Source organism: Thunnus maccoyii, chromosome 15 (genome assembly GCF_910596095.1).
Source record: "Thunnus maccoyii chromosome 15, fThuMac1.1, whole genome shotgun sequence".
Taxonomy (NCBI): domain Eukaryota; kingdom Metazoa; phylum Chordata; class Actinopteri; order Scombriformes; family Scombridae; genus Thunnus; species Thunnus maccoyii.
The window spans coordinates 13,815,657-13,841,419 of record NC_056547.1 but is presented as its reverse complement, the minus strand read 5'-3'; the positions used below and the strand labels follow the sequence as shown (position 1 = coordinate 13,841,419).

The following is a 25,763-nucleotide window of genomic DNA, read 5'->3' as shown; positions in this document are numbered from 1 at the left end:
CTATACTAAAAGGAATTTAAACCTTATATTGAAGGACGGGTCCACAATTTTTCAAGTCTGTCTTAAAGCAACAGTCAGGTGCCCAAATGAACACTGAAATAGGTTTTTCTGGCTGTAATCATTCCTCCTGCTCATACTGACCATTAGAAGATCCCTTCATAATGCACTTAAAGTGTAAGTGATGCGGGATAAAACCCACAGTCCTCCTTCTGTGCAAAAATGTATTTAAAGGTTTATATCTGAAGCTAATATGAAGCTTCAGCCATCCAAAAGAGTCAAAACAAGTAGATATCTTTCAACGTTACAGTCTTTTTAGTGCCAAAGTCCCTCTTTTTAGTATACTTCCACCACAGCTCAACAGGGAAACACTGTCCAAGGAAACACAAAGAGGGAATTTTATGCAAAAGAGATTGTAAATGTGGCAGATATCCATTTGATATGACTAACTCAGACTGAACAAAAACAACTGTGTGGACACACTGTGGATTTTGGCCCCCATCACTTACATTGAAAACACATTTGAAAGTGATATTTTAATACCCGGTATGAACAGGAGGAATGATTACAGCGAGGAAAACCACTTTCAGTGTTCATATGGGCACCTAACTGATGTTCTAAGACAGACTTGAAAAATTGTGAATCCGTCCTATGTCTTATTGTGAAAGGCGAAAATTTTCGACCGGAAGTGTCTTATATGTTTCTGTTATGTTCGCCGACTCGACGGCAGCAGTAGACTCACTCGGGGAATATGTACCTCGGCTTGTCCGGGGAAGTTTTCTGCAACAATTCTTCAACTACGGTGCCCCTGATAGATGGAGACAACAACGTAGCTACATTTATTCGCTGAAGTTAAAGCAAACGGGGATAAATTAAACGGTAAGCTTTGATAATAATGAGCTTTACAGACCGAAGTCGCTAACCGTTGGTTAATATCGCAACAGATCCGAACTTCCTTCATTTCGAGGCTGCTGAGAAGCTAGCAGTTTTAAGCTTAGTTGGTTAGCTCGTAATTTCTCCTGTTTGATCTCTGGATGGACATAATGCTTCCTCTTGACTTCAGCTAAAGTTATATGACCTTTTAGGTTAACTTAGATGTACCATATTGTCGTTTAACTGTGTGGCATATGATCAAACACTTTAGCTTAGCTTGTCAGCAACTCTTTGGGTGATTAAAGTTAGGCACTAGCCTCCTGCTAGCTGAATCTGAGTCGGTAGCTAGCAGGCTAACGCTGCTTAGCCAGGCGGAAAGTGTAAACAAATGTTGGTCCGTCCTCTTTTTCATCTTCTTGTGAGTGATTTAACTTATCTTGATTTTGTCATTACTTGTTAAACCAAACATTTCTATCAGATCTTCGTGGGTTGGTTCTTTTTTATACGATATAACACTATCAATATCCTAATTTCGGTTACTTTGTTTGGACTCAGAAAGACGTGTTATTATCTTTTCTTACTATTACCTTGTTAAATTACTCTACGTTTGTCATAGCTTAGCTGAACTGTATGTCGTTTTTCTGCTTCACAATGTCAGAAGTCACAAAAATAGTCAGATGTTATTACGTTTAACATGTAATATGTACCAAGAATTGACCCGATACTAGTGCAGTCAGTGTTTGGGTTATTTAGAGCCAGATATTTATTGTAGACGTTTAGAGCTTCATCTAATGTTTAAATTTATGTCTGAGCCAAACTGTGAAAATGTGACTTTTGACCTGCTACCAAACATTCAGTGAGTGGAAATGCTCTCCAATAGTTTCCAACAAATATTTTCGTTATCGATTCATTCTGTCGATTATTTTTCTTGATTAATCGTTTAGTTGTTTGGTTCATGAAACGGTGGAAAATGTCTGTTTCCCACAGCTGAAAGTAACGTTCAAAGATGTTCAGTTTACGTGTCATAGAGTACTAAAGAAACCAGTATTCACATTTGAAAAGCTGGAACCAGAGAATCTGGAAATTTTCTTCTTAAAAATGACTCAAAATGATTATCCAAATAGTTGGCGATTAATTCAATAGTTGGCAATTATTATCTACTAATCGTTGCAGCTCTTCTCTCCTACAATGTTTCTTCTGTCATCACTTTATGGTTTAGTCAACAGTGTTTTCCTGAATAGATAACACATCAGTTTCAGGGCACAGTCCTTCCTTATTTACCGTGTGACTGTTATAGCTGGTATGCTAAATGAATCCAAGTCATCCTGACTGGACTGGAGCTCTCTGTCAGATAGTCATAGTGCTTTACTTTCTCCTGATGGCTTTTAACTGTTTAGCTCAGATAATCTCTGTCTCAGATTTGCTGAATGTGCTGAGGATCAAACTGTTTATGCTCATACATTTGGTAAAATTTGGGACCCATGTAAGGTCATATTTAAGCATATTCCATGGCTTTATATAGTTGTACTCAGGATTGTGATTTTTAACCTTAATTTTTCCTGTGAGTACACCTTTCTTGTCACATTTTTACACACACATTACCCCACCTCAAATTTGTAAAAAAAAAAAAAAAAAAACAGACTTAAGCTAGGGCAAAAATTTTCCAGTCTCAACTAGTTTATGGTTAACTGACCTAAACTGGCTGACCAGTTGTTCTGTGGAATATATTGTCAATTTCTTATGATGAAAAATATTTTCCATTAACTCATCAACAGTGCATTAGATCTGCTCTGCTATAGATCTGCTACGTGAATCTCCTGTTTTCCCTTCTTCCACAAAGAAAACCGACTATTTAAATGTCCCAAATGAATGTCTTATGCATGTGGCGCCTCCTTTCTGTGCATACACCAGTAGACATGCTGTTTGATATTCATCTTGACGGATGGAGACGTTCTTTGCATATAGGCAATCAAAACATTTTATTTTAAGCTGTATTTGTATAATTCAGTAATCATCACAGCTCTATCACTGGTGTGACAGCAGCCTTTGACAGAGACACACAAGATCCATCAGCTGTGAATCGAAGCAAACATTTGCATACTTTAAATAATGTCTCCTATCTACAAGCATGGAGACTTTATCTTCCCTTCCGCCTTGGCTTGATGAATGAGCCAGCAAACATTTGTCCACCAGGGACAGATAGCGAACATTGTATCCAGCAAAAAGGGACTTTTCTAGTTTTAGTTGGTTTTTAAAAGAAGTAGGCTAATATTATCACACTCTGTGGTTGTTATCTTTTAAGATCCGGTTTCAGTCCTGGGCTTATTCCAGGATGTATTTCATTTAGTTTTGCAATATAAAAATTATTTAAATTTGGACATTTTACTTGTAAGTAAATATGAACATTATTTGCTATGTTTTCCTACAGTATGTGGACTAAATAAGGACAGACGGTGCTTTCATTGTATTCACTTATTTCTCACGCATCTCTTCAAATTTTCTAGCTAAAATAAATTCAAAGGCAGTCAAATCTGTGCATCCGTGGCTTTGATCAAACGGTGAGCCTCGGCACTGCTGGTGGATTGTGAATAGCTTTTGGTGTCTCTTTCCTCCTTCATTGTAGCACAGAAAGGGCCGTCTCCCCCATCAACACCACCCATCTGCTTCCTTCTCCCCCGCTGGTTGGGGTGAAAAGCCTTTAGCAGAAAACACAGACAGTGAGGAGACTCTCATGGTATGTAGTAATTGGATGAGTCATGATGTAGAGGCCTGATGAAATGGGTTCACGTTGTGCCACCCATGCTGCTCCCATGAGAGATTGGCACAGACATTAAGAAAGTTTGTACGTGGACATTATTCAATTATTTCAGGAGAATAAAAAATGTTTTCTCATAGGGAATCTAAATGTTTTCATCTACCTAATCCAAAAAAACGACTTTTAAAGTTACTTTTGTTGGTGCTCAAACTTGTGGATTATGCCACAGATAGTTGTTAATGCTGATTTAAACAAAGAAACATAAAATAGTCTCCATCATGGCCTGTTTTCTTTACAATATAAAGACGCCATGGCCTGTGTTCATGTCAGGTATAGCAGTCTGAGTCCTGTAGGAGTTTGGTTTGTTAGGCATTATTCAGCACGGCTTCTTCACCAGCTCTTCACTGCATTGTTTTGAGAGGAGCTGGGGCTGCTTGTTTAATGGAGGGGCACAGGTATGCAGCCAAAGTGTTTTTTTTTTTTAAACAAACGCATAGAGAGGCATCTCAACTCCGTCTCTGGTTGTAGACCACAAACTCTACGGCTGAACAAGTCTGCTGACAAGCAGGACAACTTTTCAGTTTGGATATTTGAGGAGACTGAGTGGTCATTGCCTAAAAGATGTTCCAGCCCACATGGAGAGAATAGGTGGTTTTCATTTGAGCCAAGAAATTCCCGTACTCATCGACGGCTCTCTCCAGAAAACTACTGATGGTTAAGAGGCCGTAGCTGTAGCAGGTGAGTGTTTGACTCCTGCTGTAGCTCAAGCAGACAGAGTCAGAGCTGGGCTGTGTGATGATCTTAATGTAGCGTAGCTCACATGACCCACAAAAGCTTTGTCTTACACATCAGATGTAAAGATAACAGCGACATTTCTGAGTTCCGCAGACATTCAAAAATTACAATTGAACCATTAAGTCTGGTATATATTTAGAAGCCACCAAGAATCAAAACTAGACATACAGATGCCTCCAGCGCATCCAGAAATGTGAGAAACTTCTTGCTCAAAACTCAAGCTGCTATTGCAATGAATGTGTGGGCGTGTTTGTATTCATAGAGTACATCTGTGATCTTTTCCTGTGTCGTTCTTGTCAGAACTTCTCTGAGCAGTGTGGAAATCCCTTTTAGTGGCAGACAAATGGTATGGTTTCCTGCTCCCCCGTTGTGCAAAAGATGGGACATTTTGGTGAAAAAAGGAGCGTATTTCTTTATTTGATGTCTCCATGGAAGTGTATGGAGAAAAGAAAACATTGATCATTGCATCCTCAGTTGCATCCTTACTTTTAATGACACTGTCATTCAATTGCAGTTGTTGCCTCAGCGCAAGGTAACAGATACAGTGGAAAAGTACCTTTGCTCTGTTGGCTGTAAATCAGACTGTTTAATAAATAGTGCTGAACGCAGCCACAGAGGCATTCACTCCAGTACCTCCTGTCGTCACTCTGAACGTCAGACATTATTATTATACTTTGGCTGGCAGATAATAGGCTAAATAGAGATTCATTAAGCTACAGGGTTATTCCGATGTCTGGCTGACAGAAAGTTGGCCTACACCTGATGAGCACTGAACAGTCTAACAATAACTTTTTTATCCCAGTGTGAATTTGCTTCAGAGGAATGTTTGGTGCTGTAAACAGCAGCCGACAGTTTCAAAAAAGCTGAAATATTTCCTGTCAATGTGGTAGGCAAACAAAGTTATGTAAAAAAAAAAAAAAAAAAGTCTCTGAGCTGTTCCTCTGTCCAAAGCTATAATAACTGAATGCATTGTCATGATCAGGAAGTCTGTTCTCTGGCTGGAATGTCGAAGGAAATTAGTGTACGTGATGAACACTTTGTAGAAGAACACTTTGAGCTACAGGTCTCTAGTGTCGGAAGATATTCATCGTATGAGGTATTTCTTCGAATGTAAGCGTAGGTAGCCAACCTCGCAAAACGCCAGGAAGCTTACATCACCTCCCAACTAGCTTTTATATTTGATCTCCTCTTAATTACCCACCCATCTTCAAATACAAGCCATCTAGAGCAAACATTGTCACTCAAGAGTTGTAGCATTGGGATGGTTTCTGCTTCACATTGTATTGTCATTGTCAAAAAAAAAAGCCAAACTCCAACATGCAGCAGACAGGAAATGTATGTAATGTATCTGTTTAAATTACAAAACTATGTTGAGGTTTGTCTCAATCCCAGTGGCATTAAAACAAATGTGTTTTATCAGGGTCTGGTTTGTCTCACATGTAAAGTAAAGGGGACTCAAGAGAAAAGAGCATTTTTGGCAGATGTGGCAGGAGAACAGCGAGCTCTCTTCAATTTTCATATACAGCTGTAAATCCAACACTCAAAGGTGATAAATTGTGCTCATGTTGATTCAGTGCCAAAAGCAAACTCCTTTTTAACCAATTTATTGTCGCTCTCCCCATTTACACACTACTAAACTTACATTTTACATTTAATTGACATCCAGTATCACAGATGTAATGATCATGTGTAAAGAAAAAACATTTCACAGGGGAACATTTGTCCAGGACAAATGGATTTTTTTTAATAGGGCAAGTGGAAGAGAAATTTACTTGCCCCACCAGACAAGTTAAAAGTCATTTAAAAAAATAAAAAAGTGTCTTCTCACTATGTGCACTGTTCCCCTACCATTGCCTGACCCCCCCCCCCCCTCCCGAAAGAAACAAATAAAAACAAATGTAACTTTATACCAGCAGGATAGCAGGAGCGCTAAACCCACTAGATGCCGTTTAGCCACCCCTCAAATTCAGAAATAGCATTTACGCAAACTTTCATCACTACAGCTGTTAGCTCAGACTGGCTTCCTACATCAGTTTGTTGTAGCTTCTAGGAAAGCTTGTTTTGTTTTCTGTTTGAACACGTATGAGACAGCTGTTACTGTTAACATGGACCAACAAACCACCACCTGCTCCTGCTACGCGGGTGTTTAAAACAAACGAACCCTCCGTACTGAAGCTAGCGGGCAGGTTGGAGCTGCTTTCATGAGACAGACGAATGAATCGGGAGTTCAGAGGATCATATATGACATTAACTGACATGTGCAGTATCAAATAATAATGTCAGACAAAAGACAACAAAGTAAGTGGCTAGAAAAGCTCTTCAGTGAAGCTAAAGTTTGTTAAATTGACATTAGTGTTGTTTTAACCGTCCACTTTATCAGATGCTGCTGCTTTACATTACAGTAATGTTAATATAGATAGTTTGGAGAGCTTAACTGCTGATGTATTCCCACTGTGTGTCGTTTGTCCACAATAACTGTAATCAACACCGTACAAGTTAAAGTTCTGCTTCATGCTCTCTCAGACTTTTAAAAGGAAGGTTTTTACATTTTCAGAGTGAGTGAAGGAATCAGGAGAGAGGAAACAGAAGTTAGACACAAAGAGAATGTAAAGAACTGATTCAAAAAGAAAGTGCAACTGATTCAAGATTTAAAAAGAAACATGTAGAGGCAGCTCAGGTGTCAGAAACATGAACACATTTAAAGCAGGAGGCAGAAAAAAACTGTTAAGGTCTGACTTACACCTGTATGTAGATGAATTACTGTTCTGTAAACATTTTAAAGGCACAATCTTTATCTAAATGTAAACTAAAGGACATCCGAACAAACAAGCGTCAAAGCACAAGATTAAAACCTGCTATAAAAGGACGTACAGATCTTTTAATACAGATACTAACCAACACTACACAACAAGTCTTAACAGGATGTTTCTTCAGCTGTTAAAAGGTTGTTGACCTCAGTAACTGTTGTAAACAGCAACTAAAACTGACAGTTAGTTTCAGTTATTAGGAAACCCAATGCTGATTCATCATGACTGAATGAAGTGAAACTGTTTGAGCAAATTAATTCCCTATAGGTCAGTTTTGTTGTTTGTCATATTTAAGGACCATATAGACGGTGTGAGAATCGAGATTTGTTTTTAAGATAGATACTGATTGGTCCATCTATCCGTCCATAAGGCCTACATTTATTTGTGCTGTAAATGAATATTGTTAATTAAAAAATTAGGTGAATAAATATTGCTAATATTTATTTAATATTTATTTACGTAATTTATGTGCACTTGTTTCATTTCAGCTCAGTGTAGAGTACTGCATGAGTCTATGACAACAGTGTCGACACCACGTATCCATATCCATGACATGCCCATATATATAGATATATAGATAGATAGATATATCCTATTCAATGTCAGAAGGATGATCAATGATTAATCTATAGAGCTCATAGTGAAACAGACTTTACAAAGTGCTTTGCAATTCAGGATCAAATGAAAAGATCATTAACAGGGAAGTAGTGGCTTTAATAAAATTCATAAATTGAATCATTTATATGTTGACACTGATGCTTTCAACTGTATGTTCGTCTGAACTCTGCATTCGCAAACAAAATGAAAGAAAGTAAATTATAGTCATTTTACCTGGACAAGTGACTTTTGTACCTGGACAAGTGAAAGGTAGATTTACAAGTGCTTCAAAAAGTTAATTTGGAGCCCTCATTTCATACTGTTCAGTATATCATCAACTTTTTGACTTGAAGCATTTTACTGGAGTGTTGTATATTTTAACCCGTCAGTGATATTTAGAAGATGCTGCATTTTCAACACTGTTATAATATACTATATACTACACTATATATTACAATTATGCAATATATATTATGCAACTGATTTGTTCCGCAAGAGGAATTGCATCTGTAGTTCATGTTTACCCTTGTCTGGTTTTATTTGGACTACTGTTCTTCTGTTTACTTAAACAGAAGGACAGTGGAACAATGTTAATATGAATATTCAGGAAAGGATGTTTCTTCGGAGGGTTTTATATTCTATTTATAGCTTATTAATAGTCCAAATGACAAATAGTACTTATGAAATAGGGTTTGACGTGCAAGTTTGCAGTCACAACCTGCAACATAAAATGTTCCACTGCAATTATGCACCTAATTGTCTCTTTGCAAAATTACAGGCAATGGAAACCTAAATTTATTTAGTTTATTGCAACGCAGGAGCCAAGGTGTTATTGCTCTGTGGTCTTAAAGGCCATACTTGTTAAAACCATTACCACTACAGCCCCGGGAGAGATTGGTAGTGTTCTTTCCCCTTCCATTTTGACACATAAATTATGGCATGGCTCTCCAAAAAAACCTTAATTCAGTAACATTGCATTGACCAGACTCCCCAGTAGAAAACCACTGGTTTAAATCATTTTACAGTGGTGATCATGAACATCAGTTGATGCAAACTCAGTGATTTCATTTAAGAGTTGACGCAACGTTGAAACCATTTATTCAGCCGCAGCAGGCTTCCTAGCCCGGGGTTGTCTCAGGAACTGGGACACTGTCCCAGTGTGTGAACCGAGGCTGCATGTGATTGCCCTTGAGCCGCAGAACTTGAATACATGCATGTGCACACAAACACACACACAGTGACCACAGTCACATGGAAAGTCCCACTCACTCTCGGTGCAGAGCCGAGGCAGGCTTTTCCAGTTTAATTACGCCTTGGGATTGTAATTTCACATTGACTTGCGGCTTGCTTGAAATTGCTCCTCTGTCTTATTAAAATGTCCTCTTTCTCACATGACTTGGTTACTTGACCTAATACATCATCAAGCTTTGTTATGATGTTCAATTATCGCATTAGTACAAAACCTTGGCCTGAATCAGATAAGCCTCACTGTGGAGCTGTAAAGTTATCTCTGTGGTTACCAACTGAATCAACAAAAAAGCTGTTGAGGTTAGTCGCCATTTCTTGATAAAACATATTTTTAAGTATTTAAATTTGACTTTTGGGACCGAACTGATAAATTTTTAAGTATACAGATGTTACCTGATTGGGTGAATTTGATTGAGTGAATCTCAGCACTAGTTTTTACTCATTGCTAGTTTACAGGCAACTGTGCCACGTCTCAGGGAAGATCCGCTAAAGTCCTTGACACGCTTCACGGAACGAGCAGCAACAAAACTGACTGACGTGTCGCCTCACATCATCTCATGTTGCCTTACCCGCTGGTGCTCTGTGTCGCTTAGATTTCAGACGTTATATGCAGGCTTAGGTTTGAGACGTGACTCTTAAACCTTCAGAACCACCAATTAAAGCACATTATCCTTAACAACTCGGAGGCTGTGTTAATGGCTTGATAACTTGTAGACTTGATGGATTGATAGCATGCAGTTAGACTTTTACATCCTATTTATCTTTATTTCACAGTTTAACATATAAGTGAACATTATATTTAATTTACTTATATGTTGTAGTCAGCAAAATATAGCTGCTTAGTAACATCTTGTCCTCTACAACACCCCATGTTTGTTTTATTTAGGTTTTTTTTTTTTTTTTTAATGAATTGCCAGCTTTCCCCAACAATAATAAGACTGTAGCCCTCCTGGTTTACTATGACTATGGCCATGTTTTTCTTGTTATGCTGTGGTCTTAGAAATGGGTGTGGTTCATTAATTCAAGTGTTGTTTCCAAGTCTTAACAGCTCTGTTATCACCCTGATATCGCAGCAATCACCTAGGCCTTTTCCATACGCATATGCTGGCCTGGCTTGACTTGGTTTGACTCATTTCAACAGCCCAGCACAGCATGGATTTGCATCTCCAGGGCCACCCATTTGAAGGTGTATCTTTACCTGATGATGCATTTGTCTTGAGTTGAAAAGCAGCGGGCTGTATACGTCATGGCTGTGACTAGTGGTCAAAGTCGTGACTGTAAAACAGTGGAAAAATTCTTCACAATAATAAGCAGCAGCAGCAGGAAAGGTTTTTATCAGCAGCAACTTAACACGACTCCGATACGGCTGAAAGCGATCAGGAAACGATAAAATAAAGCAGATATCTGGAAGTACAAACAGAAACACAGGAGAGAAACTAAACTTCAAACCACAGAGATTCAATTAGAAGCTACAAAAGTACTGAGAGCTGAACACAGATGCTTTTAAAAACATCTTTCTCTCTGGTTGCCAGCACAGACATGAGTTACATCTCAGAACACACGCTTGTTTGAGGGGGAGAAGCAGGAGAAGGGGGGTTGTCACGTGTTGGCCGTGGTCATCGAGATGTCACCGCAACCGGCATGGAGGCAGGTCGGACACACTTTGGCTCAACTCCGGAGTTGGGTCCATCTCAGGCACGACTCAGCACAACTCAGTGCATTTAAACTGGTAATGGAAACGCAAATCAACATGGTTTGACTCGGCGGCGCCAAAAGTGCCAGTGGAAAACCCCTAACTACTTGTGCTTTGAATGTGACCTTAAGAGGGAACAGGACTCGACGTTTACACTGCCCATGTTTTATAGCTCTCTTATTACAGTCAAGGTGTGTGTAGTAGATGAAAGATAAACACTTAAGGGAAAGAAAATATTCATTGACAGTAAACATTTGTCAGTTGCGGAAAGGTTCTGACAATTTAATATGAAACATCTAATAGCTTCAACAGGGCCAAGTCATTTGTGCCCTAATTTCAGGAGCACCAGATAGAAAAAACAGAAAAATCATTTACTATGTAAAGGGAAGTAGTCTTTTAAAACATAAAAACATCAAAAAAGCCAAAACCCACCAGTGTCCCTACAGCTAGCTCCACAATGTTAGCAGAGCCATTGCTTTTAGGCCAGTGGCAAATCATTAATTGGTAAACCTGTGTCAGTGACCTGTTCTCTGTTGAATGTTGTCCTTTTCAGCCTTCTACTTGTATTTTTGTTGTCCAGACTTAACTGTATTTAACCAATTTGTGATTTTTTGTTGTTATTTCTTATAGGTTTATAGGCCTTTTCATAGAGCTCATCATTAAGCTTGAGTGTTTGTTATTTTCTGGCAACTGCAGCCTTAGTTTCTTTGTGCAGTGGGCAAACCTGTGTGAATCTAAGAAAGCCAAATACACCTTCCATCTCATTTTTGTGTTATAAGCCACTCGGAGCAAACTGTTGGAGCTCTCATGCAACAGAGGTGATCAGAAAGGTGGGATAGTGAATAGCGAGACTCTCCCTGCAGGCTGTTGGCCATATTTAGACCTTGTATCTCAAACGTGTCGAGAGCCAGTTGAGATGGATTGCAGTTAGCACTTGGCATCAGAAGAACACTTAAATGTGCATCAAGTGACCACTTGTTATGATATTCCACTTTCCATGTCATGCTCTTCTGTGGACCGTGGTGCATTTACACCTTTCCTTTTTTGAGTTTTTGTCATGTGATCAAATCACCCAGTGCTACGTGTTAATGTGAAGTCAGTTCAGTTGATAATATTTGGTTGATAAGGACGAGGCAACAGTCAACAGTAAACACATGCACTCTAGGCATCAGACTGAGTGTCGCTTTCGGCTGCGGAGTTAAAAGCCCTCCGCAGTAAATTAAAAAAAAAAAAAGAAAGATGTCCTCTAAAACTAAAGTAGCTGTAGTAAAACTTTACTGCTGCCTGCATGTCATCATGAGGGGAGAAAAAACCCGCAGCCTGTCAGACCAAGGTTAGTAGGTTAGTGCAGGATTGCTGTCCCAGTTGAGATTTGCAGTGGGCTTGTTAATTAGTCACCTTTTGGCTCCTGCAGGAATTTTCCTGAAATTAGTCCCTAATGACAGACATTCACACAAACACAAGTTGGAGCATTCAGAGGCAGAGTGAAATCATCCTTCGTCCTCCACATTGTTTATTCGCTGTAAGCTGAATCTGCAGCTTTGTGGGCATATCAAGACCAGCGAAGGGAAGATCTCATGGTATCACAGAAATACCGAAATTTTGAAATCCTGTGGTTTAAACATGACGAGAAGCTAAACTAGAGATGCATGCAATCTCTTAAAAAGGGCACAAATATGTTGTTCGGACTAGTGGGAACATTGTGTTGAAATGCAATAATAAACCCACATTGTGTGTGTGTGTGTACCTCATGGTTAAAATGACGGTATACTCCAAGGAGATGCAAGTGTTTTTTTTAATAACATTCACAAGCCCTCAGCTGCAGCACGGTTTGCTGATGTCAGTCTTTTGTCTTTAGTGCCGTGTTACGTTTTCCAAATCACAGATGAGTTAGACACATTTGATGAATAAAACATGCTGTTTCTTCACTTCAGCTGGGAACACACCACATTATTTAAAGCCGTATTATAACCTGACTTGTCCGGGGTTATTGATTTTAGATCTGTTTGTGCTGGTCTGCAAAAAAAACAAACAACGCGGGTCTATTTTAAAAAAATCTACAGACTTTTGGATTCAAATCTTTGCAAGTTTGCCTGATTTCCCAACTGAGTCACTGACCATTTAAGGCTGTCATGTGTCCAGTATGTTTGATTTTTTTTTTTCTTTTAACAGCTGGAATCTGGTTGTTGGTCTTCTTTTCATCTGTTATGATTTTAAAACTTTAAAAGCTCACTTCAATATACACACAGCCTTTCCCTCAAGCTCTCAGACCAGCTTTAAGAGATTTCAGACATACATATAGTACATATTATTGTATTTTGGCCATAGCACAGCATCAGGTGCCACTATTAAAGTTTGGGGTTATGTCCCTTACTCAAATGCCTCCATCAGTTGACCTCTTTAGGAATCAGTCCAGGACAGAGATATTTATCCAAAACATGTAAATTCATTAGTTGGGATGCGATTTGTCAACTCTCTGGAAGCTCACACAACACCACACCCCCAAACTGTGTGTTGGTTTATCTCAGCATGAAATTATCTTCTAATTACTTCAAGATTTTTAGTATTTCTTTTGGGGGGTTTTTTCATCAGTTATACTTACATATTGTGTTTAAGACGAGCATGTGGAAGCACTTGAGGCAAGGTGCGGCTGCTCTAGAAGTACATTGACACAGCTGTGATGGAAAAACACAGTATTTTGTCTCATTTTGCCTCCGGTTGACTAATACGCACTCTAGGGAAAATTTGCAGTTGTTTATGTAAGCACACTGACATGCACACAAAACAGAAGACACGCCTGAAAACATGCTTGGAGCCTGCCAGAAAAATCTTAATTATCAAAGGGATGGTTTTGCCTTAAAACAGAGACCAGTACGCATCACTGATAGTTGTCTCATCTGAGATTTTGTTGTATTTTTAACATTAAGCATCCTGAGAAACACACCACTACATCGTGCTTCCAAATGTTTCTGTTTTTGCTTTATAACATTAAAAGTTAATGCATTCAGCTTTGGTTCAGTAACTGATCTTTTTCTGTTTTTTTTTTTTTCTTTCCCTCTTAGGTTTTGTCTGATCTACACCTCAGCGTATCAACAAGAACCTGTTTACTGTGATTTAAACCGGGGACAGACCACACCACTCCAAAACCAGCTTCCAGCCACCATGTCCTAGCTCTCGTTAGTCCAGCTCCCTACCCCAACCGACCTGTCCCTTCAACCCAACCCCCTTTCTTTATCTTTCTCCCTCCCCCCTTCCTGTCCCTTATCTCCTCTCCTGATGTGGTGATTTCTGGTCGTAACACCGGTGGCGTACCATCTGGCGCGATGAGCAGCCTGCGCCAGCAGCATCATGGCAGCACAGGCTCAGAACGAGACCTTCACTCAGCTGCCTCCACTGTTAGTCTCCCCTCCATTAGAAAGACCCCCAAGAAGCGGCGTCTTTCCCTCCACTCCCTGTTCGGTCGGCGACGTCGGCCTGACCGCGACACCAAGCGCAAGTCCAAGCCTGCGCAGGCCGGACCTGGAGTGGGCGGCATTGTCAGCACAGAAAGTGTCCAGTCAGAGACGTTCCCCGATAAAACCTCTGCCCACTCCCTACCAGGCGTAGCCTCGACTTCATCGGTGTCCGGGTCTTCATCGGAGTTCCTAGAATGCCCCCTGTGCCTGCTTCGCCATGCACGCGAGCGCTTCCCAGACATCATGACCTGTCACCACCGCTCTTGCGCAGACTGCCTGCGACAGTACCTGCGCATCGAGATCTCGGAGTCCAGAGTCAACATCAGCTGCCCCGAGTGCTCAGAGCGCTTCAATCCCCACGACATCCAAATGATTCTGGGAGACCGAGCCCTCATGGAGAAGTACGAGGAGTTCATGCTGAGAAGGTGGCTGGTGGCTGAACCCGACTGCCGCTGGTGCCCCGCCCCAGACTGTGGGTAAGAAAGAGAGAGCTGAGGGATTATACCGGCTACTTACTGGATAACATATTAGGACTGTAACTGAACCAGTTTGCCATATAAGTTTCAGGCCTGTGGGATTTTTTTTCCACACTGACTACCACTTTTAATATTATGGAATCTATTTCGGTTTCCCGAGATGTGCTTGATGTTGTGATAGAGTCCCAAAATAACATAGTAATCATCTACCTCAAGGAAACTTCAAGGCTGTAATATGTGCTTTGAAGTTCACCCAAGCTTCTGCATCAATGCCTGAGCTATAAATAACACATAGCAGTGATAAACCATTTTTTTCTGTCAGAGTAATGAGTCATCCCAAAAAGATTATGATGATGCCTATTGTCATCTGACTATACCTGTCTTTTTATAGCCACACAATGGTTCATAGGTGGTAGAGTATATATACACAGACAAAGCTGAACAGGAAAAAGGGCCTCAGACTTGGTGGAAGTATATTAAAATGGAATAAAAAGATTATTATGTTATTGTGCTGCGAGGGAGTTAAATTAATCTAATAATTTGTATGTGTATATGTATAAATCAGTTAACAGAATATGTATTTATGTCGACCATCACATACTGTACTGAAAACAATCAGCAAAAAATAGTTTTCTAGATAATGAAACTGAGTATTTAAAAATTATTAGCTTAAGTCTCTAATCCTACTATAGCAAAAAAATAGGTTACTGAGAAGGGAAATAATTTTTATGGCAGTGTAGGTGAGGGTCAGGTCAGGGTCTTGTTTGTTTGGAGCCAGTAGGGATTCAAGTGTTTGCTCACCGGAGCCTGAACTGAGCTAACATTATGTTTCCCCTGCTTACTGGGTCACCCTACCCCTGCTTCACCTGCTGTTCTGTGCACCTTTAGGCCACGGCCACGCGCGCATAAACACACTCAAAGTGAGCGTCTTCGTGTATTCATAAGAGTCGTGGAGCAGCGGCCCATGTTCCCTGCATTCAGTCCCGTCATCATCATTAGTTCAGTGTTGAGTGATTGCTGAATTCAGTAATGGTTTTACTCTTCACAAGCTCTTGGCTTTGTTGCACCAACACTGCCGTCCCTGTCTGTCGGAATAATGGCCCTTTCATGAGTTTCAGCTCTCATCCTCCAAAACAGTTGAGCTCTGGCTCGCCGCCACGCTCTCCACTTGTTAATGCCCTGGCTCCTTATTGTCGGATAATGACGCTTGCAAGTTTTGTGCTGCGTTGGTCAGTTCAGTAAGTTTAGATTTGCCAAATTTAAGAACTCTGCTGTACTATTGAAATCATAAATTGTATGCAGGGCAGAGTTTTGGCTTTTCAGTGCTGTCATATGTAGTTCAGTGCACATGGACTGCTAGTTATTTATATATAAACACTGTTTTGTGATGTCATTTTCACAGATCATGAGTTAAAACTTAACTGCAAAGCAACTTTTACACCAATATTTTATGCAAAGAAACGTATGGAAAGGATTTGTTTATTTGGAAAGTCCCCCGTCAGTTGACACCTTTACACCATTTACCATCAGTTTGCCTCACCGAGGTGTTAGTGGAGACAGTCTGGAAACTGTCTAGACTGAACGCTTTGTAGGTATGCATAAGCTGTCTACACACCCCCCTAACCCCCACCAGTGGACTGTTTGTTTGTCAGTTACTAGTGAGAAACAATAGCAGTGTAAAAATTGAGATTTCATAGACATCCCTTAAGTGCTACTTTTGTTTTTGTGTCAGACACAAGAGCACAGAAAACTACTGAAAAATATGACAAAATATGATAGAAGTTCTACAATATCTTTGCATCCCCTTACTTTTATTTTTAACTTTGATATTCATATTAATTTTGCCCCAAAGTAAGAAAGAAGAAACCAGTTGGAGGATTTTAATATAATGGATGTAAAGGTTTACATTGTTCTTGTTAATTAGTTATTTGCCAGCAATAAATGAATTCTAACTCACTTTTTCTAACATAAAAATGTTAGTTTTGCTCTGCTGATCTCAAGCAAGAGAGTTATTTTATATAACTGGTATTTTCTTCACAGCTGTATTCACTGTTGCTTGTCTGGTATCAGCTGACGTTTGCATGTCTATTGGATCAAATACTTATCTCATTTTAACTCATTTTACCAACTGTGTATGTAAGCTGATGCCATTATTTCTGCTTAAATCATTTTCAGGGAGTTTGTGCAGGACTGATCTGTCTGGCTGAAGGCTTTGCTCTACAGAATTACATTTATAAATGTAGATAATGTTGTTGTGCATGTTCATGTCGTGTTCCAGCGGATCAGCTGAAGGCCTCCGTGCAAGCTGCAGACTCTCATGTTGATAATTCACACAGGGCCTTTTATGCGTTTGCACACAGAGATGTCCCCGTATAGAGCTGTCACACACTGTCCAGTTCATACGTCAGCCAGAGTGTTTGCTCTTCCTCGTCGTCTCTTTCTAACGTTTCCATGATAACCATACTATGGGAGGCCGGATGGCTGCAACAATCTCTTAACAGAGAATAATTAACTTACTCAGAGGCTCTGCACTCCTCTCTACAGTATTTTAGGCGTTCTCTTAAATAAAAAAAATACTAATGTCTCATCTCATCCGTACTAGATGGATACAAGTAGGTTTGTGAGTCAGCAAGTCTGAATGTGAGCTCCTGTTTAGCAGCTTTTATTATTTTCAGAGAAGAAACATTTGTTAGAAGCAGTAATTGTAGTAGGATGTAAACGACTACAGTGGAAGTTTGATGCCATAACACGGTTTCCAGATTAGTGACTCACATATTAGATTTGCATGTTTATAGCAAAACAGTCATTGAAATTAGCTTCTGCCATGTCATGTGCTTTTTCAATAATAGCTCTCACATTGATCTTTTGTAACGACCGATGAGGGATGTTGACACACAGTCATGCAGAACTGATTGTGCCAGTATTGAATTGTTGTAACAGAGCTCATTGATAAAATCATGAGCAGCCAGCTGGTTTCCTGTGTTTATGTAACAACCGCTGCTGTAGAACATACTCTGAATACTTATTGGAAGTATGTGAAACACATCAGATATGTATTCTCAGTTTCACCGCCTCTAGTTTTAATCTCCTCAGCTGCTCTGATACTTGGCAGTTTAGCCGTGCTGACCCCTAGTGTTGTGCTGAGCTACTACATCCATGCTCTCCTGCCACCTAATAACTCACCACCATTTTTTTGGCTGTATTTTTCCTCTCCCAGTTACGCAGTCATTGCGTTCGGCTGTGCCAGCTGCCCAAAGATCACCTGTGGGCGTGAAGGCTGTGGAACAGAGTTCTGCTACCACTGCAAACAGCTGTGGCATCCCAACCAGACATGTGACACGGCGCGGCAACAAAGGGCCCAGAACTTCCGGCTGAGGAGTTTCAGGTCGTCCTCCCTCAGTTACAGCCAAGAAAGCGGAGCCGCAGGTAACGTACGAATACATACCAAATGCACACGGACTAACCTGACCGGTTTTTTGGTATTTATACACACATCGATGGCAATCACACACATCTGTAACCTTCAGCACACTCGTCACCTTTTGTAGCTGCATACTCATGCACAGATAGATCCGCAGTAAAGATTCACCCTCAATCAACCTCCACTAGGTGATGACATCAAGCCGTGTCCTCGGTGCGCTGCATACATCATCAAGATGAACGATGGGAGCTGTAATCACATGACCTGTGCTGTCTGCGGCTGTGAGTTCTGCTGGCTCTGCATGAAGGAGATCTCTGACCTGCACTACCTAAGGTAAGATTAAAAAAATAACTTATCTGCACTAAAGAGTTTCTACAGTTGTGTTTCATTTGATGATTCCTTCATGACCTTGGAAGTAGTAATTTGACAAAATAACCCTAACCATGAGAGCACTCACTATCTTTTTCTGTAGCGTTCATAAGGAAAGTTTGTTTTTTATTCCTAAATTCTTTTGTTAACACACGTCTTACGGTTCCAGCCAGAAAGCAATGTGATGATAATTTGTTTCATCTACACAATAAAAACAAAAACTGGGTCGTTGTATTGCTGTGAGTTTTAATTGTTAATCAGTTGCACATGTTTTACTAGCTGAGTGCCAACAGTCTGAAAACACTCAAAGAACTGAAATTTAATAATGATTTTTGTCTTAATATTAAAAAGTAAAGATCAGCTGAATTGTACTTCTTTTACATTATGAAGTGCTTTTTTTCATGCATATCTTTATCCTTAGATTCAGTTGTCATAGTAACCATTGTACACACACACATACAGTTTCTCTCCACATTCGCCAACAACCTGTTTCCTCTCTCTCGTCCCCCTCAGTCCATCAGGCTGCACCTTCTGGGGGAAGAAGCCCTGGAGCAGAAAGAAGAAGATCCTGTGGCAGCTCGGCACATTGGTGGGGGCGCCCGTGGGCATCGCCCTCATCGCCGGCATCGCCATCCCCGCAATGATCATCGGCATTCCGGTCTACGTGGGGAGAAAGGTGAGGGCTACCGCCAGGCAGCTGAGGAGTGATACGGTGGCCCAAACTAACAGTTTATTCAGAGAGAGAACAAAAGACAGTCAGCAACTGTGGAGATGATCAACAAAATAATCCAGCTAACATTTTAACTAAAGCCTACTGAAAGTTAAAAATTCCTTTAAGGCATATTTTAAGATGTATATAAAGTACTCTACTTTGAATAATAATGTGTGTCTGATATGGTTTTTCCATGTGGTTTTGCATATTGGACCAAGATTGGCTCCCAAATTATTTGTGATGTCACAAATCCTGTTTGTAGGCCCTTAAAGTCTTGTTTTCAATGAGCTCAGAGAAACTTTCCACTTTCAGCAGATGAATGTGAAAACAGCCTTCTAGAGTCAAACTATTTACATAAATCATTCTGCACAGTGAAGCTCAAACATTCAACTGTAGGAACAAGAAGAAAAACATATTTTTGAGCGGAGGAGGTCAAGTAGCTTGACAATTTGACATCTAGGCTGAGTAAAAGAAAGACTTTTCTCTTAATGTTAGTGTTGTAACTACAAAATACATATTGATTAGGAATCTGTGCAGCTGTTCCCTTTTTTTTTTTGAGGTTATTAATAAAAGTTTTCCTCCTCAGATCCATAATCGTTACGAGGGCAAGGACATCTCTAAACACAAGAGGAACTTGGTAATAGCTGGTGGGGTGACGCTGTCTGTGATTGTGTCGCCCGTGGTTGCAGCAGTCACTGTCGGTAAGAAAGAAAATGTTTTCTCTCTTTTCCCTCGTCTGTTTCTCCTTCACCATCTGTCTCTCCACAACATTTTAAATATTTAATAGGGTGTCTTTGGTGGGCGAGTACCACATAAAGCAAATCTGGAGTTTCACCAAGATACATCTGGACATGTGAAAAGCCTGTTTATATATTGAAATAAAATTATGTGTATTTGTGTGTTTGTTTGTTTTTTACATTGTGTCATGTAGGCATCGGTGTTCCCATCATGCTGGCTTACGTCTACGGAGTTGTCCCGATCTCCCTGTGCAGGAGTGGCGGCTGTGGAGTGTCTGCTGGCAACGGCAAAGGGGTGCGAATCGAGTTTGATGACGAAAATGACAACATAGGTAGCGGGGCTGCAGCCACAGGTGAGCATTTCAAACTGACCGGTTAACCGGGTGAAATAAAAGATTCTTACATTTCACTGAATGGCACAGAAAAGCATCGCCACTGATTTTCCCACCGTGATGAAGAGGCAGAAGCCAAAAAAGCTCAGAGAATAACAAATGAATATCAATAAATCTGGTGCCTTTTTGTCTCCTTAAACTTTTGAACGTCTGCTGCTTTTTTTTTTTCTGTCAACATTCTTCAAATTTTTTTTGCCAAGTATTTCATCTCATCATTAAATATCGTTAGTTTTTCACATGATGTTATCAAATGTTTTTTCACAGGTTAGAAGCTTTACTCAGAATTTATCGAATTTACTTATATTCCATATGTCACATGCACATTCTCCTGTCATACAGACAGTCTTACATGTTGTTATTATTATAGGCACCTTGCTCTGATTAAGGTCGAACACAGAATCTGAGTGTTTGGAAAATAACTTTTTAGTAACCATGGCACAAGGGCATGCAGCTCTTAGTATGCAGCTGTGTTTGGCAGCCAGACGTACTCCTGCATCTGTCAGTGTCTTAGTGTGTACATACATATTATATTCATAGCCTATGAAGTGCCAGAACTGTTCATGGGAGATGTGGACGTGTTCGAGGTGTGTTATGGTGTGAAATGACTGGCGCGGTTTTCCTGTCAGCGTGTATTTGTCATTGTCAAACTGACGGCTGCGTGAGGCCGGGCTCCGCACGGTTTTCCCGGGAGGCGTCGAGGGAGACGGATTGTATTTCTCACAGCTTCTGTCAACAGCGTGACTGATAATTCGAATAACAGAGGAGACTTTGACCTTTCTAGGAAGGCAAAGTGTGAGACGTGATGACACTTATTCACACCCAAGAAGTCACCGATCTCTTGTTGCAGGATTAATTGTATAAAAGTCAGTAAGGTCAACGATATAACTTGATAAAAGTCAGAAGAACTTTTTGAATTGAACACTGAGGCCTGATCTTGATTTATCTTGAGTCACCTGCTGCCCTCCCCCGCATCTTTCTTTCTCAATCTCTTTACCTCTTTATCCTTTTGACCTATTTCTTTCTTTCAACCCTCTTTAAAATGATAAAATGTCCCCTTTTCCTCTCAGACACAACCTCAGTAGCGGAGACTAGGCTCAACAATCCCAGCCTTGGCGATGGAGCGAGCGTGGGCGGCCTGACAGGCCTGAGCCTCAGCGTGAGCGGCAGCCACATGGAGCGCTGTGGCATGAGCTCCACTCAGCGGGACAACATGAGCGACAACGCCAGCACCACAGCCCTCGCTGGGGCCAGCATCACCGGCAGCCTGTCTGGCAGCTGCTACAACAGGTTAGAGACTGGACCTGGTTGGTTCTCTGCATTGTTATAGCCAGAGAATAGTTCTGAATGAATTATTTGTATCACCCCAAATGTCACTATTAACTGGCAAAAAGTGGTAATTTCATTCAGTGTTTATGAATTTGCACACTTGATGATTATTTTAACATATTAATCATCTTGAGAGCCTTCGTTGGTACATTTCATGGTGTTGTTTTGGAAAATCTTTTCTTAATATTTTCTTCTTCTGTCCTGAAAATTCAGTAACTTCATTCAGAGTTTTATATTTTGTATCATTACTTCTTCTTCTTCTTCCCAGGATGGAAGTGCAGGCTGATGTCCAGAAGGAGCGATGCAGTCTGAGCGGGGAGTCGGCCACCGTCAGTCTCGGGACAATCAGTGACAACGCCAGCACGAAAGCCATGGCAGGATCCATCCTCAATGCCTACATGCCTCTGGAAAGGTCAGCAGTTCAAGCAATATTTATCTCCTCGGCTGAAAGCACACAAGGATTAAGAATTTGTTTTGTCTTTTATGGAATAGTTTGTTCTGTAATCATAAGTATGAGTAGTTGATTCTTCATCAATACACAAAGATACAAGTTGTTACACTAAAATGATTTGCTGTCATACTGTTGGCTAAATGTCAGTGGTTTTTATTTTATTTTTCAGAGACAATAGTCTGGAGGTTCAGGCTGATGTGGAGTCCAAACAGGAAAAGGTGAGACATTGCAGCGCCAGCAGCAGCCTGGATGAAGCCAGCTGCAGCAGTAGCTCTGCAGGTCTCAAAGGTGTGAGCGGTGGCACGTGCCAGTGCTCATGTCCTTCTACCTGCTGCTGTGCGCAACACGACAGCCACCGCTGCCCTTCACCGCCTTGGTCAAAGGAACCCTCCACTTCAGGGGGCAAGAAGAGCAAAGGAAAACTGTGGAAAAAAGCCAGCAGCAAAGGAGAGACGAAAATTAACGAGACACGAGGAGATATGGATGCTCAGCTGTTGGAGCAGCGCAGCACTAACTCCTCTGAGTTTGACTCGCCGTCCCTGAGCGGCAGCCTGCCTTCAGTGGCCGACTCGCACTGTAGCCACTTCTCGTCAGAGCTCAGCTGCTCAGATCCAGAAACCTCAAGACCAGCTCACCCCCCTTGCTCCGGCTTATCGGACCCCCACCCTCACCCTGCAACCACCTTCAATGACATCACCATCACACCAATGCCAGAGGTGGAGCACGACCGCCTGGAGCATTTCCCATCTCAGACTGGCCACGCAGCCTTCACCCACCGCCTGCTGTCCTCGTCCCCACCTGCTTCGCCGAAAGAGGGAAGCAGCGGGACGTTTCTGTACATCACAGAGGAGAGCAGAGGCGACGTTGCAGACACGGAGCCTGAGAAGGACGAGAACATAAAAGAAACCACCAACGACACTGCCGTACTGCCTGTAAGCCCAACAAGGAAGCGCTGCATACAAACAGATATCTAAAGGAACTGTGTTACCACTGCTAGCTCAGTTAGCTTCATCACCTTCTATCTTCACTCATCTTGGGAAGCTGGTGATCAGGATAAAGGCTATAAAGTCTAATTATACTTTTTATCTGCTGTGGAGGCAGGAATATTATGTGAATGTCTATACAGTTACAGAGAGGGTCAAGTCTAAGATGGAGAGAGATTGTGAATAAAGTAAACGGAGCAGTTAAGTCAAAGGCGATCGTTCGTTTCTGCTCTGAGACAGGACAAGCAGACGTGAACAAGAAGTTTCAGTAGGTGGAGCTGAATGTATGTGGACGGGTGTCAGGCAGGGTTATAAGTGTGAGGTGATACTGCAGAAGGCCCATCCAGCTGTTATGATGATCTGATTTTCAGTGTAAACACCCGAGTGATCGAGCTGACGGCTCACGGAAAGCAGAACAGATGAAGCTGGATCGGAGCAAGTCAAATGTCTGATATTCTTTTCAATAGTAAGCTGCTATTATGAAGCCTAAACCTATTCTCCTGTGTCACATCTGCAAAAATCTGGTTTTCTTCGTTGGGGGAGGGGGGTTTCAATGAATCAGGGACGGAGACGTCATCACTGTGGTCCACCACCTGTGCCACCGATTCATTCTCTGTGACTTTTTAACGGTGTGAAAAAAAACAAAACAAAAAAAAAAAAACGCACAGCTACAGGATTGTTGAACCTTCTGTGGAGCGTCTGAACCTGAGAGGGACCAGTCCACACGTGCAGTAGCAAATTTTATTTTTCCATAATCATCTTCTAAGAAAACTGATTATTGTTGCTTTTGTTTCAAATGTGACTCCTGTTTATTTGTGCTACGTGTTTGGCTTATTTTTATTTTCCATTTTGGGAAAGTTGGTTTTAATGTCGCAGCCCTGTGTTGGGTCCAAACTTTTTATTATAAATCTGGTTGGAATCGTGTTGACAAGGACTCAAAACTGTAGTCTTTTCATCTTTTTAAACATTGTGGATTTAACAGATATGATTGAGAGCTCGAGCAAAAGACAGATGCTATTGTGCATTAACTTCACAAGCCCCAGTCTGCACTGGTAAACAAATATTTTATGCGCCTGTGCAAATGTTTTTAGAATATTACAGAATCATGTGATTTAATAAAGGGAATTATTCCTCGAAACATAACAGAACACAAAATTAAATCCCAATTTTTATATGCTTAAATAATTATAGGGCTTCTTTTAGTATTCAGTCACTAAAAACTGGAAATTCAAACCAAAAAATCTATTTGCAATAAACTCAGCTGTCAAAAATTTCAATACAAGAAGCGCAGACGTGTCCAGTCAAGGAAAAAAAAAAAGCTCTGATCAACTTGTGCAATGAGAAAAACACCTTTTAGTGATATAATATTTAGAAGTGAATGTATGATGATTTATAATATTGTTTGATTCTCCCTCATTAATTAATATCCAAATCAAATTATAATTTTTGACTCACTTTTGGTATATTTTACCTACGTGCTAAGACTGATGCAAATAATTTTATATTTGTTGGACCCTCAGTGCCTTTTTGGGGAAAACGCTTTTAAAAGTTGTTTTTTTTTCCTTTTCCTCATTCTGTACGTCTTCAAATTATAAACATATAAATCATAAGAGAAGGAGTTTTATTTGCCTCATAAAAATGCACAAAACCTGATGCTAAATATTCCCCTGAATGCTAGAAGACAGAGCTGACGCTAACTGATCCTCTAGCTGGTTTACACGACCAAAGACTGCTCAGGCTACTGAGGTTTAGACAGATTAATGGAGTCGATGGTACCTGAATATTTCAATAAATGAGGAGAGTTCAGTTTCCTCAGACCAGAAAAGCCACGACAAAGACAACCTGATTTTGGGGCAATATTTGAAATCAGAAGAACCAAAACGTTTGTATTTTTGGAAGAATTTATCTGAAAATGGTTCCCTAAAGTAGCCAAAGTCTGATGAGGAAGGTAAAGTTGATTTAACCTTAGATTTATTTCACCAAGCGCTGTTTGTCAGCTCCTGTTGGCAATAAAAACCCTTTTTATCCAAAGCGATCAGCATCACAAGTATCCGAAGTTCAGCTTTAGTGAGTTTTCAGCCTTCGTCATCAGTGGTCGCACATCGAAAGCCTCCAGCGGCAGGATATCCCCACCCTGATGATGTTTCTTTTGGTCAAAAATACCCATTTTAATTCCTGTGAGTTTTATATTATTATTATTTGAAGACTGGTGCCAGGTCTATTTTCTAACTTGGTCAAAAGAAGCTTATGCTATTTGAAAAAGTATATATTTCCTAATTATTTGCTTTGTAATGTGCATGTAAATGCATATCCTTAAACAATAAAATTCTCAATCAAGCTTGTTTGTGTATTTTTGACATTTTCGCACCTTGCGCTGCTCTGTACAAGTGATGATGAACTGTACGATTAGCAAGTAGCTCAACAGATGTGTGTTAAGTACATTAAAACAAGTCGAGACGCTGGACATGATCAACATCCTAGAAACAAACACATCATTCTGATCTTTTTCTTGCTCTATTTTTCCTTCTGGCTTCACATTCAGTTGAACCTTGTAATCAAGTCACAGACAGAAAGGCACATAAAAAAAACATTCACGTTGCAGTTTATTATTTACATTTGCATTCAGACTATTTACATACAGTACATGCTTTTACATTCCATAAAGCAACACTCAGT

At 40.5% G+C, this 25,763-nt stretch overlaps 1 protein-coding gene across 1 annotated transcript; it reads left to right on the top strand.

Annotated features, from left to right (window-relative positions):
• Positions 1-710: 710 nt before the first annotated feature.
• On the top strand, positions 711-25,425 carry LOC121913112 (E3 ubiquitin-protein ligase RNF19A-like). The gene is made up of 10 exons (XM_042435785.1): positions 711-876; positions 13,828-14,696; positions 17,914-18,122; positions 18,306-18,450; positions 19,000-19,162; positions 19,785-19,899; positions 20,130-20,288; positions 21,395-21,614; positions 21,922-22,065; positions 22,274-25,425. The coding sequence occupies exons 2-10, from the start codon at positions 14,089-14,091 to the stop codon at positions 23,076-23,078; spliced, it is 2,568 nt and encodes an 855-aa protein (XP_042291719.1). The 5' UTR covers positions 711-876; positions 13,828-14,088; the 3' UTR covers positions 23,079-25,425.
• The last annotated feature ends 338 nt before the right edge of the window (positions 25,426-25,763 follow it).

Coding starts and splice junctions, on each gene's coding strand:
- LOC121913112 (XM_042435785.1), top strand. CDS start 14,089: ATGAGCAGCCTGCGCCAGCAGCATCATGGCAGCACAGGCTCAGAACGA. Junction 18,451..18,999: donor TCTGACCTGCACTACCTAAG/GTAAGATTAAAA, acceptor CGTCCCCCTCAG/TCCATCAGGCTGCACCTTCT. Junction 19,900..20,129: donor GGTTGCAGCAGTCACTGTCG/GTAAGAAAGAAA, acceptor TGTGTCATGTAG/GCATCGGTGTTCCCATCATG.